This window comes from Thermobia domestica, chromosome 6 (assembly GCF_964235325.1).
Source record: "Thermobia domestica chromosome 6, izTheDome1.hap1.1, whole genome shotgun sequence".
In the NCBI taxonomy this organism is placed as follows: Eukaryota; Metazoa; Arthropoda; class Insecta; order Zygentoma; family Lepismatidae; genus Thermobia; species Thermobia domestica.
In genome coordinates this window covers 120,228,903-120,250,185 of record NC_137459.1, presented here as the reverse complement: position 1 = coordinate 120,250,185, position 21,283 = coordinate 120,228,903, and the positions used below count along the sequence as shown (strand labels likewise).

The following is a 21,283-nucleotide window of genomic DNA, read 5'->3' as shown; positions in this document are numbered from 1 at the left end:
TTTTCTTGTCTTTATCTACCTTTATTATACATTAAGAATGACAATATCATATCAAACGACAAAAGTTTTGAACGAGTAACTAGCTGGCGTAGGTAGTGGGAAAGTCACATAAATGTTTCGAAAACTCTAAAGCATGAGGAAAACTTAAGAACAACAACCATATAAGATAAATAATTGGGAACAGAAATGAAAATTGTTGTTGGAATAGGTACATAATATTTTTCTTTCTAGATTGTTATAACCTATATTAAACTTTTTTTATTATTTTTTTAGCGTAGTCGCGTCTTCCTAGTTTGATTCCAACAATCATTCCTTATATAATGATACAAATAATAAACAATACCAAATAAATGTTTCCATTTCCTTAATGTTTGTTTACCACTACTGTTGTCTCATTTCTCCAGAGTATAAACACAGTAAGAACTCCTTTTGGTCTTAGTGAGATTTCGTTGTTTATATGCATTCAAACTTTGTATGAGTAAAACAGTTTAATTTTTTTACATAAAAATAAAAGATATGCACCACTATACTAAAATTTTCTTGTTCTAATTCGTTAAACTAAGTCATGTTCTGCCGTAGTTACTAATGAAACATTTTCTTGTAAAATACGAACAAAATTCTAAACTACCCCTTTCGGATATTCTCAATGAAGTGATTTATGGAACATTGTGTCCTGTTTGAGAAAGTAGTTTGGAAAGTAGGGATGCACACAAGTAGAGATATGTCTCGACTCGACTTGACAACGAGACGAGAATCGAGTCAAGACATGCTTTGTATAATTCTAAAGTAGTCGAGACAAATATCTGTCTCGATTCGAAGACACGAGTCGAGTCGAGACTGCTCGTAAAAATCTAGTCTCGCCTCGAATGCGTCGAAAATCTTTACATATTTATAAAATTATTCACTTAGAAACAGCTATTTGCCTTGAAGTCAATACCTTAATTTGTTATTTGAAATAGTACTAGCTGAAACTGCGCTCTCTACATTCCGAATCATTCACATATATGCATGAATCTCCTTGCCATTCCTCACAACATCTGTACATGTCCCTTTACAGACAAAAGTGAAGGACGTCTTAATAATAATAAAAAAAAAAAATCAGCAAGGTGTGCCATAAAGGGGAGATTTTTTCGATTTTTTTTTTTCAATATCTTGCACCATTTGCAAGATTGAGCCTACTTCCCGTTGGAGTTTCTAATGCATGTGTAATAAGTACTAATTTCTTCTTGTATACAGTATGTGATAAGAAAATACATTGTATACACAATTAATTATAATGTGAATGATATATGGTGTTCATTGAAGAAATACCCCAAACAATAAAGACTCATCTTAGACTGGAAAAATGGTTAATACTTTGTTTTACATTTAGTGCAGTCAAATTAGCAAAAAGTAAGGAACAAATTAGTAACAAACTGAAAATTGGTACAGATATTCAGAATGATGTTCTAAACAACATACTAAAAGTCCCCTGAAATCCCAGGTGATCTTCACCGCCATATTGAAAAATGGCCGCTGAAAGGTCAAATCAACAAGAACCAGATAAAAATAGCAATATATTCGCTATGGTTGAACATAAAGAGATAAGCTTAGTGTCGTATTATAGAACATAGATAACACATTTTTTTTTTTAAGAAGAAGCAACTTTTCATAAAACGCAAACTTTTGGAAATATTTAGCTCTAAATTCCAAAATTCCTATAACTACCGTCAAATAGATTTCAAATTTTATTGAACTTAGGAAGTAATTATTAACAAGTTAAAATTCGACGTACATGTCCATAAAGACTATTTAAATGACGTACCAAAATTCTACAATTTGCCATATTAGAAAATGTCTAAACGTCCGAAGTAACTGAAAGGTTTTGTTAAGTGAAATACAAAATCTGGACCGGGCTAAATATTTGATAAACTGTAAATGCAGTCTATCGGAAGTCAATTGGGATCAATGTTTGTGCGAAGGGGGGGACATTATGACGTGTTTAAGATTGTCCTCCGCCATATTGGTGACCGCCATCTTGGATTCAACTTGTTTATTTTAAATGGAAACATGGTCGTGTGACATATTAAACAACAGCCTCGTTTAAAAAGAAATTAAATGGTAAGGTTATTTTTCCAAAACCTGCAACCGTTTTGAAGTTGTGAATGGATTTAGGATATGTTATATGTGATATGCTGTGAAATGTGCTGTGCGAAATTTCGAATTGAAGGATAAAATAAAAAACAAGCTTTCTAACATCTCACATTATGTATTTTTTTAATATCCAGGAAAAGAGAGACCTAACACACACGGGACAATTACAATCACATGACATGTTCAACATGCCCACCGTTCTGTCCTATGCATATCCTTAACCGCGCGACTTAGTGCTTGTGCACTCTGCGAAGCATATGGTTATATTTGTTCACATACAGTAATGATTCTCCTTTTCAGGGAGCCAAAGTCAATAATTTTACACTGGTAGACAATAGCTTTAAAGTGCCCCCAAAATAGAAATCCAACAGAGTTAGAGCGGGGGACCTAAGTGGCCCCTCAACTGGTCCATGCTGACCTATCCAGCAGCCGGGAACGTGCTCATTGAGTCATCGATTACATTACGATTATAATGCGATGCTCCATCTTGTTGCCAATATTGATGAAATCACCCTTCTTCTTCCAACAAAAGTGGCATAACGGATTTTCAAGCATATCTGAAATAAATACAACTCATTGCTAAGACGTGGTGTTGGAATGTATAAATCGTAGGATTTTTTTTTTTAATATACACTTCCAGTATAGCCATAAAGAAGTAACAACGGCCATGTTTTTATATCCAATTAAAACTGGACAATCTACACAAAATTTGGAATCAACCAGTGAAAACCAGTTTCTAGCGCTTGTGGTTTCTGAGATCTCATTGTTGAAAGGATTGGGGACAAACATATAAACCTAGCATTTTAAAATATAGACTAGCTGAACCTGCGCTCTCTGCACAGCGCGTCATTCGCATATAAGCATGAATCTCCTTGCCATTCCTCACAACATCTGTACATGTTCCTTTACAGACAAAAGTTAAAGACGTCGTAATAAAAATCGGCAAAGGATACTATAAAAGAGATTTTTTTCGATTATTTTTTCAATATCTCGTACCGTTTGCAAGATTTGAACCTACCTCCGGTTGAAGTTTCTAATTCATGTATGATAAGTGTATTCTTTCTTCTTGCATACAGTATGTAATAAGTAAATACATCACATACACAATTAATTATAATGTCAGCTATATATGCTGTTCATTAGACAAAGCGTTCCAAAAATAAAGATTCATCTTAAACTGGAAAAAATGTTATCCTTCTTTTTTCATTATTATTTGGCCATGAAACAAACGCCTGGCACATATACAACCCCAGTATACAACTATGCGGTGTTGAAATGTATAATGCGTAGGATATGATACTTTAGTTCTTTTTTTAAATGCAACACTTCCAGTGTACCCGTAAAAATATAATATAGAAATAATGGCCATACTTTTTTTAAATATTCAATTAGAACTGGACAATCTACGCAAAATTTGCAATCAATCAGTGAAAACACCATCTTTCTAGAGCCTGTAGTTTCCGAGATCTCATTGTCGAAAGGATTGGCCACAAACATATAAATTTCCACAAACATATAGTCTAAAAGAACTCCAAAGATGGCATCACATTTCATTTGCATTGATTTTGCAGAAGGCTTATTAAAATAAAAAGGCTTTGAAGAATAATTTTAAAACAAACTTTATGAAAAAGACGTATTTAAATAGTGTATTTCAAGTACATACACTTAAAATGTTTCTCTCTTTTAAAAGTGAAATCACATACAACCGTAAATGTAAGATTTGAAAGCCGAAGTTATAAATTGGAACTCAGGCGATTTTAAAAATGCTTCCTTGGTTTCCAGCTTTCCCATTGGAGGTATTGTTTTCAGTTTCAAGTCCAGGCTGTGATTATTACGTATATGTGGACGCAAATACGGCAAGTCTCGGCAACGGGCGAGAGAGTGGGAGAGATTTAGGGTTTCACTCGAGTGGAGGCTGCGTTACCGTACACATTAGTGTACTTATTTTTGGATGCGTAGCTTCATCATTCACTCATTTCGTCTCGACATACTGTCACACTGCCTTCAACGTGACTTATGGCGTCGTCCCAACTTGTCATTGGGTAACATTCTGGCTTACCGCCTATTGCACCGGCACCTTCTTGCTCCTCCGGGAAACCGATTAGATGGAGATGCCATTCTCTGGAACGAATTTCTACCAGCCAGGGCTCTTCAGCTCGTCAGCGTTCTCCTATCGTATCCACAAAGCTGCCACCTGCTAAACGCCAACATAAGTTAAGCGATACAAGCTCTGATGCATCAATGATTGCTTGACATTAAGGATGATCGCCAGTTTCCCAACTTGCCTCCAACGAATCGACCACCAATTTTTTTTTCTTACTCCAGAATTTTGATCCTAAATTTTCAAATCCAAAGTTTCTTTTGGTGCAGATCACAAAGTATATGCCTCAGGTTAATACCACCCAGATAGTCAGAACACGGAACGGCACGATTATTAAGGCGCCGGATCCGGAATTTCTCCGTACGACCAGGAACAAATTTAGATTTGAGATCTTTGGATCTAAGTCAACTATGACCAATCTCAGTGATCAACGCATGGAACGCAAGCCACCACCGAGTAAATCACCCACACTGTCTGTTGTGATACGAGGGGTTTATCCGAGTTACACTGACGAGGAAGTCTTTGAAGAACTTAAACTGGAAGGTAATAATGCCATTAAATGTCTCAGGATCAAAACGACCATGGTTTGATCTACATGGTGCGGGTACTCACCAACTCTCAACAGACTATCGATGAGTTACTAACTCGTGGCGCATACATGTACAAACAGCGTCATCGTGTTGAACAATCACGTACCTCTGCTCCTTTACCTCTTCACTATGAGCGGTGTCTGGTTTATGGCCAGCACTCTCCTTCACAGTGCAAAATCCCGTCCAAATGCAGTTACTGCTCTGGACCCCATCCTACACGCAGCGCTACAAATTTAAAACTACCTCTGACCTGCTCCACATGTCAAGATCATTCTGACTCGATATACAGTTACAAATGTCGTTCCAAGCCAGCTCCAGAGCCATCGTAACCGGAGACTGTGGCACCATTATGCATACCAGAACAAATTCAACCTCCCACCAATCCTGCTTTACAACAACCTGCCACTGTTCATTAGCTACTGACGTTTTAACCCTCTCGCTACATAACATCCACCCATTTTTACGAGATCAGTTCGCTCAACAAATTCAATCCGCGGCCAAGGCAATTTTACATGCCAACATCTGTCCAATATATTCAGGCAATAATGTATATTATCACTCAAATGTCCTTGAAACCGAAGTCTAAACGCTATCCAGTTAAAATCCATATTATTATGCATTGCACTATGGCGCTCTCTCTCTTATCTTTAAACATCCGCTCTTTACCACAGCATAAGCCTCTTTTTGAAGCGCTTTTATTATAAGAACACAAATACATTTATCCTTAATGAGATTCATCTTACTCATAGACAGCCCTGCAGCATATCTCGCTTCCAATTTTTACGCCAAGATAACACTATACCTGCTAGACGAGCCAATGCTGGTTTACCGACTGGGTTTTCGCCTTCTATTCCGTTTCGAAGTTATTCTCCAGTTCTCCCATTTTTTTTCTGAATACCTTATTACATCACTATACTATCAAACACTGTATGTGACGGTGGCAACCATTTACGTTCGTCCGAGTCATGTTATTCCTTTCTGCTTCTTTCAATATATCTCCAACAACTTCCGCACTTAAATAATCGTGGCAGATGTAAATTTACATAGTCGGACAGTTACGCAACGGGATCGTTTCCTCAATTACATCACCAGTTATAGCACCGGAGTGATTTTGCCACTACATAAAACGACTCGCCCCACGAGTCAGACTACTCTCGACATTGTCACTGTTTCGAGCGACATATCACAACGTAGTTATGTTAATGTTCTTTATCTCATTGGTAGTGATCATGCTCCAATCAAATTAGTTATTGAGACTCATAGCAATACCACTTCTCAGACGTCTCCTCCTCGTATTACCTACCGCTATGATAAAGCCGATTGGAATGTCTACAGATCATTTCTTGAACATCATCTTAATGATCTTCCTTCACCGACCACTGAATCAAAACTATTTCATGCTCTGGATTCTATCATCACTGTTATGCATAACGCCACAGAAAAATACACCCCTAAATCAACAGTTTCAAATTTTCGACCCTCTTTACTTCCTCAATACTTATCACTGATAAAATTATCCCGACAGTTTTATAGAAATTATGCTGCAACTGGTAACCTTGACTCTCTTCAGCATCACAAACAATTTCGATGAATGGTTCACAACTACCTTAAAGTTTACAAGTTGCGATTATGAGTCAAAATATGCAATAATCTCGGCTCTCTTTCACATCCTACTCAGTATTGGAAACGTCTTCGGCAACTTACAGGTCACAATACTCACACAACATATCCTCTCATTGACAACAATACTCCGCTTCATATTGATACAGATAAAGCCAATGCATTTGCCAGGTATCTCCAGGACATCTTTACACATCTCGCACCTGAATATCCACATCGTCTTCATCCAGTCGACAAACTCAATCTGCATTCTTCTCATCTACAGCCTAATGTTCATCACACTTTACAAGAAAACAACCCTCTTACTGCACCGATCTCGATTTCTAACATCACCTCAGTAGTAGCTCATAAACGTAACACAGCCCCTGGCATAGACTCTATTACATATCGACACATTAAAGAAAGTCCTACGTAGTCTTATATCTGCTTTGTCTCATCTGTATATTTATTCTTCGCACTAGCTTTATACCTGCTGACTGGAAAACTTCAAAAAGCTTAATGTTCCTCAAATCACGCAAAACCTGTTGCGTCTGTCAGCTCGTACCGCCCTATTTAACTAACGTCAACATTTAGTAAAATACTGGAATGCATCATTCTTAAACGACTTCATTCGTACCTGGAACAACGCAACGTCATTCCACTCGAACAAGCTGGTTTCAGATCTTCTTGCAGCATAAATTATACGTGGATTCGCCTTTCATATTCCATCTATAATCACTTTAGCACAAGCAATCCATTATGTCTGGTTCTGTTTGACCTTGAAAAGGCATTCGACAAGGTCTTGCATCCCTCTCTTATTTATAAACTCAAACAGCTCCGCATGCCTATTGCTTACATCCGATTCATTTTTAATTTTCTCTCTTGTCATTTGGCATACGTCTGTATCAACTCCAGTTTGTCATTTCCCATTTTCCTACATTCCGGAGTTCCCTAAGGATTACCTTTGTCGCTGTTATTGTATATTATCTTTGTTTCCGACTTTCCTGCTGTTCCAATCAAACTCAGGCTTCGAGTGACCACCACCCGTATCACCAACACACCACCCCCACCAAGGCTCATCCCCCATTATGACAAAGCAGATTGGTCGAACTATCGTACTTACATAAATCACTCTCTTGAGCAATGCGTTCCTCCCACTACGGATAATGAGTTATACTCTACTCTGGATCATGTCACTAATCATATACAAGTTGCCTCCGAACAGTTCATTCCTCAATCTACATATTCGCCCCACAAACCTAAACTACCCCTACATTATCTTACTCTCATAAGCGCTCCCGTCAGTTTTATAAAGAATATGTGCGATATGAAAACCGTGAAGCTCTTCATCATCGAGCCCTTCACCGTACAGTCTCAAACTATGTTAAAGCTTACAAATTAAGACAATAGATCAAGGCTTGCAATTTACTTTCTGATACATCCCATCCTACAAAATATTGGAAGCGTTTCAACGCACTCACCGGAAAATTCACCAGAACGTCCTATCCACTTATTCATCATGATCAAGCACTCCACTCAGACCGAGAGAAAGCTAACGCCTTTGCTACCTATTTACAGGATATATTTACGCCTTTATCAGCTACACGTCATTTTCGTCATTATTCTACAGAGAACTTTAACTTTTCGTCTCCACATCTTCAACCTGATGTAAATCACACAGTCTCTTCTCACAAAGCTCCCACTGCCCCCATCACTCCTGCTCAGATCACGAATGTAGTTACCAGCAAACGCAACACTGCTTCAGGCATCGATAACATCTCGTATCGCCATGTGAAAGAAAGCCCAAACGTTCTGATAAATATTCTTGCCCTGATCTATACTTTTATTCTTCATACTGGCTATATACCCACTCCATGGAGAACATCTAAAGTTCTTATGTTTCTTAAACCAGATATACCTCCCAACCAAGTCCCCTTTACGTCCGATCCAGCTCAGCCCGATTTTTCACTAAAATTCTGGAAAAATCATAGTACAACGTCTTCATCTCTATCTTTCAAGGTACAATCTTTTGCCACTACACCAACCAGGATTCCGCCCACAATTCAGTAATAATGATTAGCTCATGCGTCTTCTAAACTGCATCACTAATCAATACAATGCGGCAAAACCATTCTGCCTGATCCTTTTTGATCTGGAAAAGGCATTTGATAAGGTTTGGCATCAAGGACTTCTCTCTACGTTACTCAGTTTTCGCCTTTCCCTCGCATACATACGATTCATTTATAACTTCTTGACTGGACGCCTCGCATACGTTTTCATCAATCAGCAATCATCTCATCCTATTTTCCTACATTCCGGTGTACCACAGGGCTCTTCTCCCTCCCCTACTCTAGCTGCTGTATTTCGCCGATATGCCTCCGCTTCCTACCAACGTTCATTTATTTCAATACGCTGACGACACAGCCTTTCTTGCCGTAGGCCGCACTGTTCACCAACTTAACACAGCATTACAGGATGCTATAGATACATTTTTCAACTGCTGTGACAAATGGAAACTCAAGATCAGTGCTAGTAAAACGCAAACTATAGTATTCCTACCCCCAATAAATGCTCCAAAGTACATCGCAATCCATGTCTATTGAATCTCACCGTTAACGACATCCGTCTCCAGCTTTCTAAAACAGTTAAATACCTCGGCCTTACATTAGACAGACACCTTACTCGGAAAGCACAAGCTTACCATCGACTTAAGCTACTTAAACGACTAAGTGGTACAACTTGGGGTCTTCATTCATAACTCATTTTAAACACCTACAAAGTAGTCCTTCGACTGGTGCTGACTCATGGCCATCCTGCCCGGATTGCAGCTCACGCTTCCTATTATCACAAACTTAAAATCGTTGAACGACACGCCCTTCATATTGCCTACCGCATCAAACTTCAAAGTCCAACTCAGATTCTGTACGATCGAATGCCTTTTTCTCGCATCTTATTCCATCTCGAAAAGCTTCGCCTTAAATACTTTCAGCCAGTCTCAATTTTAATCACCCGCTCCTCCGTGATACTATTAACGCTCATACCAACTTCGATCTTCACATCCCATCACACATTCTCCTCTTTCCCTCCTTTTCACATTTTATCATTACTCTCTACCACCCAACCATCCCCATCTTCCACTCATTCGCACTTTTCTCATCGACCATCCTCCACCTCATATCATACCTTCATATTCCGCACAGAAGTCCTCTGTTATTAACAGGGCTTCCCCTTGTCTCTCATCAATGCTTGGAACAGCCCCAAGCGAGAAGATTAACCAGCATCTGTCCTCTAACTCTCACCCTCGTGTTGTGATGTCAAGCTCACCTCATCTCATCATCATCCCACATATCTCTTTACCCCCATAAAGAAAATACTGTCTAGTCTTACAATGTACTAAAACTGAATCCACTGCACAATAATGAGGCTTTCCCTATTCTTATGATTGTCATCGCGAAGATAGCAATATCCACCTCCAGTATACCATAGTATTAAGAATAAAGCTTTATAAAAATAAAATAATGAAACATCCCTTAGACCCTCTCCCAGTCGTTTTCCTATCAATTGCCAAACGTCCCTTTCCCCATGGACGGCATAACAACAGAGCGGGTCGCTAATCTCGGCTAGAAAAAAAAGTTTTTAATTGCTATTGGAGCGTTTTAGTAAACAGATAGAATGCGTAAACTCAGTAGTTAACCTTTCGAAACCAAACTTTTAATTTTCATCCCATTTCAGTTAATATATACATATAAAAAATCAAAGTGACCAAGTTTGTCACTCCTCATTTCTTGAACCACTCGACTGAGTGTGTGTGTGTGTGTGTGTGTGTGTGTGTGTGTGTGTGTGTGGTCGAAAATGACCGATATTAGTGTTGAATGCATAGTTTCTGAAGTCGCTGAGATGAGCAGTGACACTTTCGATCCCGTTTAAATACAAATTCAGCATCGCAATTTCGGGGAGGAGGGTTAAATGTATAAAAAAGATCGAAAATGACCAATATCAGAGGGTACTTCTACAATAGTAAAAAGTGACTGAAAAGCGGCGATTCTAATACGTTTATGCCGTCAACCGCGGTAGAGATTCGTGAGCTAAGCTATATATTTCCTCATTGGCTTGACAACGACTTTTCTGTTATCACGGAGTTGTCTTTATTGACTATACATTGACTACGTTCATCACTGAATGAAGGATGGATTTAGTCAGTTTTTGCTTTCTGATATTCAAGTGTTTCGTCGGAAAAGGTACTTCATTTATTTTACTATCCTAATTGTTCCGCTATTTCCTTTCCCCCTGGTAATTCCATGTAGTTCGTCATTAATTTTGCAATCAGTTTCAAATTTTCAGAAAGCTTTTGAATTCATATTAATTTGCGCTAATTGTTCAATACATTTTTCAAATGCTTTTGCTTTTACGTAGCTCACTAAGGAAAATATATTTCGTAATGGTAACATTGACATACTTGTACTACGAAACTATGAATATAAGATGAACTTAAGGAGTTGAACTCTAAAACTGAGCCATCCTGAGCCGCAGTGGCTCAGTTCTAGAGCGCTTATCATTGGTGTGTGGGGCACCTGAGTCGATCCCAGCTCATGCCAATGTAGCTTTGTGATACGCAAACACTGTGTGTGTGTATATTTTCTCTGAGTTCTCCCGTTTCCTCCCATTTAATACGTCGTTACACCATTTCATTCATTCTCAATATGACTGTTTTCTTTAGTCTGCATGGCATAATCGTGGGACGTAAGACTGAAATAATAGATTTGATTTCGAGTTAACGTACTAAATATTATTATTTTGTATTATCAAAATTTGAAAAAGTAAAATGACAGCCTTGTCTGCCAAATCTGTATGTATTAATACGAGTTGATTTGATTTTCAGTTTAACGTCCCTTTCAGCAGCGAGTCTATATGAGACGGGACCTACTCAAGTGCATTCTCGAGTGAACAATGTCTCAAGGTTTGATTACTGGTAGATCATCAAATATATTACACTGGTTTAAAATCCCACTTTAAACTGTACTTATTTTCCTATATAGGCTACTATCTGATAAAAACGGTGAGTATATATAGGAATCAATCACTTTTGGTGTTTATAAATCATGATCGGGGAGACCATTAGTTGTCCTGGTTTCCTGAGCGTGTCAGAATGGTGTATGCATAATTATTTCCTACTTATTATTTTCTTCCTAGAAAATGTCATTGTGTGCAGCCAGTAATGTTCAATTAGAAACAAATAACTGAAGTGAAGATTAGTATTACATTTACGTCTTAGTACTTATGAAACTGATTGTATGTTTCCAGACTTCATTCATATATTTTCTTAAATCACTGTGTACATCAACTTGAACTGCTTAAGTATTATATTCACATGTGTGTGAGACGATCTAAAATAATATAGATAGTATGAATAATAGGACATGTGAAATATTTATGGAATATAATTTTAAAATAGGATATTGATGTAACAAGAATAACGAAGTCTCGTCTGCGTTGAAAAAATTGTTTGGTGAAAAGCAATAAAAAATAGAGAAAGAGCAAAGGATGAAATGCACATAATTCTCCTGCAAAACACGCACACGCTCAAGCTCATATCTCGTTACAAACACGCAGACATATGCACACACACATGCACTTTACTAAGCAAGTTACAGTCGAACTCACCGAACTCACTAATAGTCACTCGGCTGGTCTTTCACACACAAAAATTTGCCCATATCCACTCACATATATATATATATATATATATATATATAACATTCTACTCCACGCAGCAAAAAATATAAAACAAAATAAAAATTCTTAGATAGCTGGTTGCCAAATCGATCGTTGAAAGGTGGGATGGCAGCTGGTATATATGCTTTAAGATATTTTTTTTTCTTTTTTTTTAAAAAAAAAGAAAACTGTGGCTTGCCCAGAATTTAACACGGGTCGTACATATTTCACTTAAAGTCGGATTACCTTCGAAACAGTGAATCATTTAATAGTCTTCCAGGGACTCACGTACTATTAGTTACTTCATAATGCATGACACGTGATGTGAAACGTAAGTACGATACAATGATATCAACGATCTGCTTTAAAATGTTGCTGAACAGACACGATTAGAAGTGATTCAATTGATTGTTACTTTCCTCTGTTTTTGAAGTTCTTTTGGCGCCAAGAAAAAAAAACATTTTATATTGTAGCGCTTATTGTGTTTTATTCTACTTAATTATACAGTAGCTGCTCAATTAAAGAGATAATGATAAATTCGCTCATTGATTAAAAAAAATAGGCCACAAGAATAAAATATCTGTTAACGTTATGAAAACTTTGTGTATATATATTTGGGTATTTAATATTTTCTAAACACACATTTGTGTATCCTGAAACTGACCCGCTATCTGTACAAAATTTATTTCCGTAGTCAGAGTTTCTCGTTCCTCGCAAGCGTGTAAAATCTACATCCTCACCCTGCAGTATATCGTTAATAATTCATTTATTTACCCATATTCGTACCTAGCCATATGTACATTTTAGAAATGTTATGTGATATTTAAATAATAATTATTATAGTGCTTCTCAAAATTACAACAAAAACAACTCAGTGATATTAACAATTCTAACCAACGTATCTTTCAGTAGTATCACAATTTCAGCAGTCATAGCACCAAGGTTGTTGCAAAACAGTGTGTTTAAGCTACATATTTACGGAAAGCTCTGTGTTGCTGTTCTAGTAGAAAATCAAATTTGTTTCTTAAGTGTGATCTAGAGAACCAGAAAAGTTCATAAGGCAAAAATAGATCAGGTTCTTTCTGGAATCACCAATCCATTTGTATCTGTGTGTGTGTGGGGGGGGGGGGGGTTACTAAAATTTCGTACAAAAAAAAATAAATAAAAACAATACTCAAGTTTGATGAGCCAGATATATATTTTTTGCTTATTTTTTTCTTGGATCTAATACCCATAATACAAATGTTTATTCCCTGTGGTTTAAATAGATCAAAAATCTTTCTGAGTTTTACGTCCAACGGTTATGCCGGTGAGGCTAAAGGAGACGGTGATGACGAGTAATGAAGAAAGTGGGAGGAAACGGAAGAACACCGAGAAAACCCACCCACACGGTGTTTGTCCACCACAAACTTCACTTGGCGGGGGCTGGGATCGAACTCGGGACCCCAAGCACCAGAGGTGAACGCTCTACCACTGAGCCACCGCGGCCATTTAAATATATCAAGGGAATGGGATAAATTAAGAGATAAATAATAAAAAAAGGTTGAGATATGACTTTAGTCAAATTTGTACCAAATTAGAATAAATAGTCGTATTTTATATTATACGCAAATATTATCCTTATTGCTGTTTTGATATCATCTTCACGTACGATTTCTCTGTTTTGATATCGTCCAGTAACTGTAGTTTCCTTTGCCCTCGCCCTTTCTTTACCCCCTAACATACCCCCTAACATGTCCCTCATGATGCAGTTCCTTCTTGCTCAATGGCCCAACCAGTTTCTCTTTCTCTTCTTAATAATATCCAAAACGGCTATTTTCCCCCACCATTCCTAACACCCTCTCATTCGTTTTCCGCTCGACCCTGCTAATTATTTCCATTCTCCTCCTCACTCACACTTCGTTTTTTCATCCTTTTTGCGTAATGTTCATGTTTCTCACCCATACAGCATAATACCCCAAAGAAGCATTTTATAAGTCGTTTTCTCAACTTTTATTCCAGGTCCTACAATATAGTATTTTATTTTTTCCTAAAGGCTTATTTCGCTAATCCTATCATTGCTTTTATTTCACGTTCACATTTCATGTCATCACTAATGATACTACCTAGGTATCGAAAATTAGTCACCTGTTCAATTTTCTCCCCTTCTATTTCTAAAATTTACACCTACCGCTTTATTCCAATCACCATGGCTTTTGTCTTTCTAACATTTATTTTCATCCAATATTCTTCACAGTCCTTTAAATTTTCTAACATCTTATTGATTTTCTTTTAAATTTCCATCACAAGTGCAGTAATATATTCAAACCTTATGCATCTAATCATTCTACCTCCTACCAAAATACCGTCCTGATTATGTAGGTTCCTTTTCATTATCTCTTCTATATATAGATACATATTAAATAAGGTTGACGAAAGACAGCATCTCTGTTGAACTCCCCTTCCAATTACATTTTCCTCTGTCATTTTATCTACAATTCTAACACTTACTTGTTGGTTCATACATAAGTTCATTATGAGTCTTCGATCTTTGCATTCCAACCTAATATTTTTTTGGAACTTTCTAACAACAATTCCCGATCCACGTAGTCAAAAGCCTTTTCTAGGTCAATAAATACAACATGCACTTGTTTCCCTTTTCTCTATAAAACTTTATATGATCATCCTTAATAATCCAATTGCATCTCTTGTACCCTTACCTGTCCTGAATAAGAACTGTTCCTCTTCAACTTTTTCATTTGCTCTTATATATTACCTTCTATTCAGTATTCAAAGCAAAATTTTTGATCCATGCGATGTGATACTAATAGTTCTATAATCCTCACATCTCCCTAGGTTCGATTTCTTGGCCATCGTTATCATGATCGTCTTCATGAAGTTCCGTGGTCATTCTCCCGTACTATATACTTCATTGCGGAGTCGTATCAATTCTTTCTTGCCCTCGTCTGCCCAGTAGCGTAACGCAAAAATGTCGCCCCCGTAGGATTATTTTGGGCCCTGCACATGCCCATACACTTTCCACTCTATTTGACCCTTTACAAAGCAATGGTTTATAAATCGTAACTAACATACTGACCATGGGATACAATTAAATTACAATTATACTTGATGCCCACCGAAAAATGCACATAAACTGCTGAATGTCGAAGTTCATTTGGAGCGGCGTAATCTTCTAGTACTTTTTCTGCAAATATTTATATTATATTAGTTACATCCATTGCTCTTACTCTCTCACATTCAACACTTACAAGGAAAAAGCACACTTTGGTAAGTGAACTTCAGGGCCATTTTTGTGAGGTGCTAGTCCACATTTAAAAAGTTAATATTACAAACTGGGAGAGGGCAATGGACAAAAATGACGGAGAAAAACAGTCTTAAAGTTTTCCACTTGACACATATGTTGTACGACGCGCTTAACAGAGTGAGAAGGGTCGCGGGTCCGATTCTCCTTCGAGTCAAACTTTTTCCTTGTTTTTTGCTTCAACCAATAAAGATGGCATTTGTAACTATAAGTAAAATATTAATTCAGCATATATTTATAGTGAATAAAACAGTAGATATTTTCAAATCTTGTAAATTCTTTTGATGTTCCATGTTAACTAGGAACAAAATTTAATCTTTTCCGTAAATATTATTGTTTCTGCAGTCGTTGTGTAAAAAATGTTCTTGAAGCTTCGTGTCTACATCTGTTGCCAGTGTGAGAGTTACAATGGGAATGAGGGGGAAATCTTCTTTGGTTATAGCAACATCCAGTATTAGCAAAGGGGATGTCCCCCCTCAACTCCTACACTATCAACAGATGTAGACACGAAGCGTCAAGAACATTTATTACACAACGACTGTTGTCAACTGTATCTGATGAGGTATCCACATGTGCTCTGAAAACAGTGTTTGTTATTTCTCTTACTCGATGTGCTGCGTTTTTAGGTAACACTCAGCATGCATCACCAAAGTGGAGCAGTATGCACTCTTTAATTTCCTCCGAGGTTGTACCAATTAAATAAGTTGGGCTTCTGTCAGTTATTTCTTCCCCACTTACTGATTACGCTACTGTCTGTACTGCCCTTAAAACTTTGAATCTGTGAAACAACAATTGAGACAACCAATCTTCCAGTCTTCTGCGACGAAGGAGTGTTCTGTACAGTTGTGGACATAGTTCTAAATAACCCAGAGTAATTTTATGATATATTGCCAATGCTTGGAGTATTTCATTGCACAAAAAATGGCTCTATGGTGTGCTGGGAGGTACCTCCTTGGTAGCGGTTTTCTATGATGCTCTGGTTGAAACAGAGAGCTTCGGAGTGAATTCAGTTAAGTACTAAATGAAAAACATTATTTTTCCGGGCGTTTCAAGGAATGTTAATTGTCTCTGAAGCATTCGATAAAATGATTGAGGGATGCTTTCTGGGGTAATAACGAAAAGGAAGCGTATAATAATTTGCATAAATAATTAAATCAGTTTCGACTGCTCTTGCAAAGTAAGGAAAAAGGAAAGTGTAAATTACTTCAGACACAACTGTTAGTGCCAAGTCAAGAACTAAGAGATTGCTATTTAAGATTTGTGAACGAATGTAGCGAGAAATAAGAACTTTTGCAGTTAACAAAATAACAAAATAATATAAGAGACTGTAAATATTGTGGTTGCTCAAATGTTGTGTAAAATGTTGTTTATAAGTGGAAAACATTGTAAGAATACTAAGTTGTTTTGTCACATCAACAACTTTTCTAATGGTTTAATTTGCTTGTATTAATGATATTTTGAACCATTAGCAAATAATAATTCATAATGATACTAATAGCACAATATTTGATATACTGCTTTTACATATATTGTAAATCATAAAACATTTTGAATACCAACTTTGTTTTCGCATCCTTTTAAGTTAACATAGACAGGGCTCCAATGTCTGTAATAAATACAATACACCATATATACAGGGTAGACCATTTTGATTCATCCACGGGAATATTTTGGAAACTATATACCGGATCAAAAGACTTTACAATAAAATTTGTTGTCACAAAGGGAGACATTTTTCGCGTACTCTTTATACCACCAGATTGACAATGTTGCATTCCAATACAAAGTTGTATTTTTTTTTTTTTTCAAATGTCACTACGTCAAGTTATTACAAATTTCAAATCTACATTTAAAAGAAAACAAGCAATACCACACTTATCGTTCAGGGTTGTAAACTAACAACACTATAGTATCACAAACATTAAAAATAACCAAACTTTGAAGGTTTCTAAAATAATGATAACACAAGTGAGACGAACGGGACAAGGCATATCGAATGCACCTTAGTGTCAAATACTATCATTATGATCTGACGTATTTCGAATGATTGGAAGAAAATGATAAGAAATTGAAAATTACTTACAATGGCATAGTGTTAACAGTTTTTGGCAGTTGTATTTGCAACAAGTTCTCATAACTAATGATTTTAAGCAGTCTTGCCTTTTGAAAAAGCCAAATTTTTAATTTCTTATATATATATATATATATATATATATATTACATTTGTTCGAAATATGTCACATCCTGACTGTAGTACTTGGCACTAAGGTACATTCGATGTGCCTTCCCTCGCACCTCACTTGCGTTATTATTGGTTTATCAACCTTCAAAGTTTGGTTGTTTAAAATGTTTGTGATACTGTAGCGTCGTTAGTTTACAATTCTGAACAATAAATGTGGTATTGCTTCTTTTCTTTTCAAATGCAGATTTGAAATTCGTAATAACCTGAAGTAGTGACATTTGAAAAATACCTTTGTGTTGAATTGGCAAGAATGTTCATCTGGTGGTATTAAAGAGTAGGCCAAAATTTGTCCCTCTTTGTGGCGAACTAATATAATTGAAAGCTTTTCTTGATTCGATTTGTGGTTTTCGAGATACTCCCGTGGATGAATTAAAATAGTCCACCCTTTACATATAAGATGTATTTTTGTCGGTAGTATATAAAATACTTCAATATATAGCAATTTTATAGTAATATTTGAATTCTCTGACCTCATAAACCTATGACTCGACACCAAGATGACTTTCCTAGGTGACTTAGCTCCTTAGTTATGCATGCTGATAGCCTATTTGCGGCCATATTAGAAAATGGCGTCTGTGGAGATAAGCGACCATAATTGAGATGTCTACCCAAGAAATAGCAGATAACGATAGTTTGAAGAAGACGATGCAGCAATAAAAATCCGTGCACCCACAAATATTTACGGGCATGTACTGTGGATCTAGGACTATTTTCTTCCACAACTGCAATGAAATCTCTTATTACAATTACGCATGAGTCTCTCTTCTCCTTGCCTATAATTTCTTCTATTTTGTCATAATATACTTATTCAATTGTATGCAAACTTCTCGGTGTCGCCAGTAAATCCTTCGTTTTTTCTTCAAGTCTTAATATCATAATTCCATCATCAACAAATTCTACTTTTACTACTTTATCTTTAAAGCGCTTAACAAGAATTATTTCACACCATTATGAGCATCCTTTTCATTATCTGACTAAAACATTCTATATGTTTTTTTTTTTTTTTTTTTTGTTCAGCACTCCATTACCTTCCCATCTAACTTCACATATTCCTATGCAATCTAAATTTTATTTAATTTCTTCTTTGAATTTCTAATTTATTTCATAGTAACATCGTATGTATTTACCATGTCCTTATCCTAAACCCTTTGCTCTTGTTTGTTTGTCTTTCTCTTTTTATATTTCCCATATAGTTACATTCTGGTCAAATAGCCCTTCCCAAGGCGTACGTTTACCGGAGAACCGAATGGGGGGGACATTTTGCCTCCAAAACTTATTGTGACTTGCGAAAGACAATTGTACAGATGTTCTATTTTAACTGTCAGCAAATTAGGAGAAATAGAGTGGTACCTTCCCCATGCCTTTCTTCGCGCAGTATCCCAGCAGGTAAAGTCACTCTGACCACACCTGGAACTAATGTCCAAGTTACTTTAGCGGCCACTATGATTTTCACTAACTTGGCTACTGGAGAACATCTGACCTCTCCCACAACACTCTTCGCTTGGCTACTCTATTTAGACCAAATCGGTAGGGATGGTCCTTCTAGTAGTGCACTACCACCGATAATTCTAAATTTTTCTGTAGCACGCACTCACCTAAAAAAGGCTCTAAAACTACCATAAAATTTTACCTATTTTCATTAGACATGCCTGTTTTATTCCTTGCTTGCATCTTGCATCTTGCATCACTATAGAATAGAATTGGATCGTCTCACCCATTGAGAACAAAATTTTACATGTGGTAGTGAATGTCTTGTCATACAATAAAGGGAAATAGAAAATAAATTTGTAAATAAACAGAGGCAAAGTTTCGTTTCGAGAATAATGGTGGTACAAAGACGAATGCGGATGTCCTGAGAGGTAAAGAGATAAACAGATCAATCATTTTCTTAAGTATATCGAGATTTAGTTTTTTTATTTCATTTTTCGTGAAACAAAAGAAACAAATTAAAGTGATTTGGTAGGAAGACTATATTTTTTCTCCGTTTCATTTGCTTTGATGGTCGACTTGTTTCCTGTAGTTGATCAATTTCTCTCTTTTCATCTGGGGTTTCTCATTTTTCTTCCAGGCAGCTGAATGACGGTTTGAATTGTGTTAAGGATTTCCTGGAGCGCTGCGTGGAGGGTGGGGAACGAGAAAGATTGAGACGGCTTTCTGCTGGGATGTATGAAGTCGTCGTTAAAGTGTGTAACGATCCGGACTACCAACAAGGTGAGTGAGCATGATTCTCTTTAACAATCCATTAATTGTAACAACAGAAAGTAAGATGTTTACCTAAGCACTGAAATTTCAGTATATGTTTTGATTTACCGCGGGAAGATATGCAGTTTGGTTCATTGATTGCTGGCTCACAGTATGCTTCCTAATTATTGAGTAATTTCTATAAGTTAGTTCTGATTCCAAACTTCCGGTAACATATTTTCTGTTATATATATATATATATATATATATATATATATATATATATATATATATATATATATATATATATATATATATATATATGCATACATTTATATATATATATATATATATATAATTTAACTAATAATAATATATATATACAATTTAACTACTGTTAGTTTATAAATTATCCATTACATGATACGTAAGATTATCTATCAAATTGGTATCTTTCTGAGAATGTAAATTAATTGATCTCGAAGTAAACATAACAGGTAGAGATCCAATTGCAAAAAAAAAAAAAAAAAAAAAAAAAAAATACTGCAATAAGTAGCGAAACTACTGATAGTAAATGGAGCTTTATTAAGAAATACACTGGAATAAATTGTAGTTGATGAAAGTGTGCAATGTGTATGTATCATAATAGTTGCAGCTAAGACTTAATAGATGGCGTTACAGGGTCACATAAACTGTTCGAAGGTTGAGAATCAAAACCTTTGATTGACGACCATTATACAGTTTAGCATAGATGTGTTTTCGTATGTGAGAAAAAAAAACGTTCGCTACGGTTTACAATCATAATGTGGAATGTGCACCGAACACTTATTGCTTTATGCGGGTACTCGAAGCGGAAAGGGACTACTGTCTTGCTCCATGTTGACACAGATGATCGAGAAGTTTAAAGATACTTGCTCCCCAATGATACATTCATGAAACGGGCGAACTCGAACATTGAATGGTATTGTATAGGACAGCGTTTCCCAACCTTTTTCAACTTGCGGCACACTACGGGTGTTACTTGGATTCTCGCGGCACACTTATAGGCATTATTATTTGTAAATATAAAACACAGTGGTACTTTTTCTGTGATTATTGATCTCCTAACAGAGAAGAATGCTCTTTCACTGGTTTTTCCCCCTTGGTAAATCATTATGCTTATTTTTCATTCTAATTAGAAATAGAAAACAATTACAATGAAATATTGGACTCATGTTTTTAAAAATACGCTTTCTGTAACTGTACTTTTTTCAACATTAGAAATATACAGAACAGTAACCCGGTATCAAACTTAAAATTGTAGATACATAGTGAAGGTTCATAGTAATGTGAAATACAAATATACATTTTTCCCTACGTTTTGCAATTTGATTGCTATAAAATTAATAATTTTGTTTCGATTCCTCACGGCACACCAGCGGCCC

General features: G+C 36.4%; 1 protein-coding gene across 1 annotated transcript in view; it reads left to right on the top strand.

The window, feature by feature from the left end:
- Positions 1–21,283, top strand: part of LOC145688171 (uncharacterized) — a 779,558-nt gene that overhangs the window by 663,188 nt on the left and 95,087 nt on the right. The window contains exon 3 of the mRNA XM_081762011.1: positions 19,747–19,889. Coding sequence (XP_081618137.1) covers positions 19,747–19,889 — 143 coding nt within the window. The remainder of the gene's footprint in view (positions 1–19,746; positions 19,890–21,283) is intronic.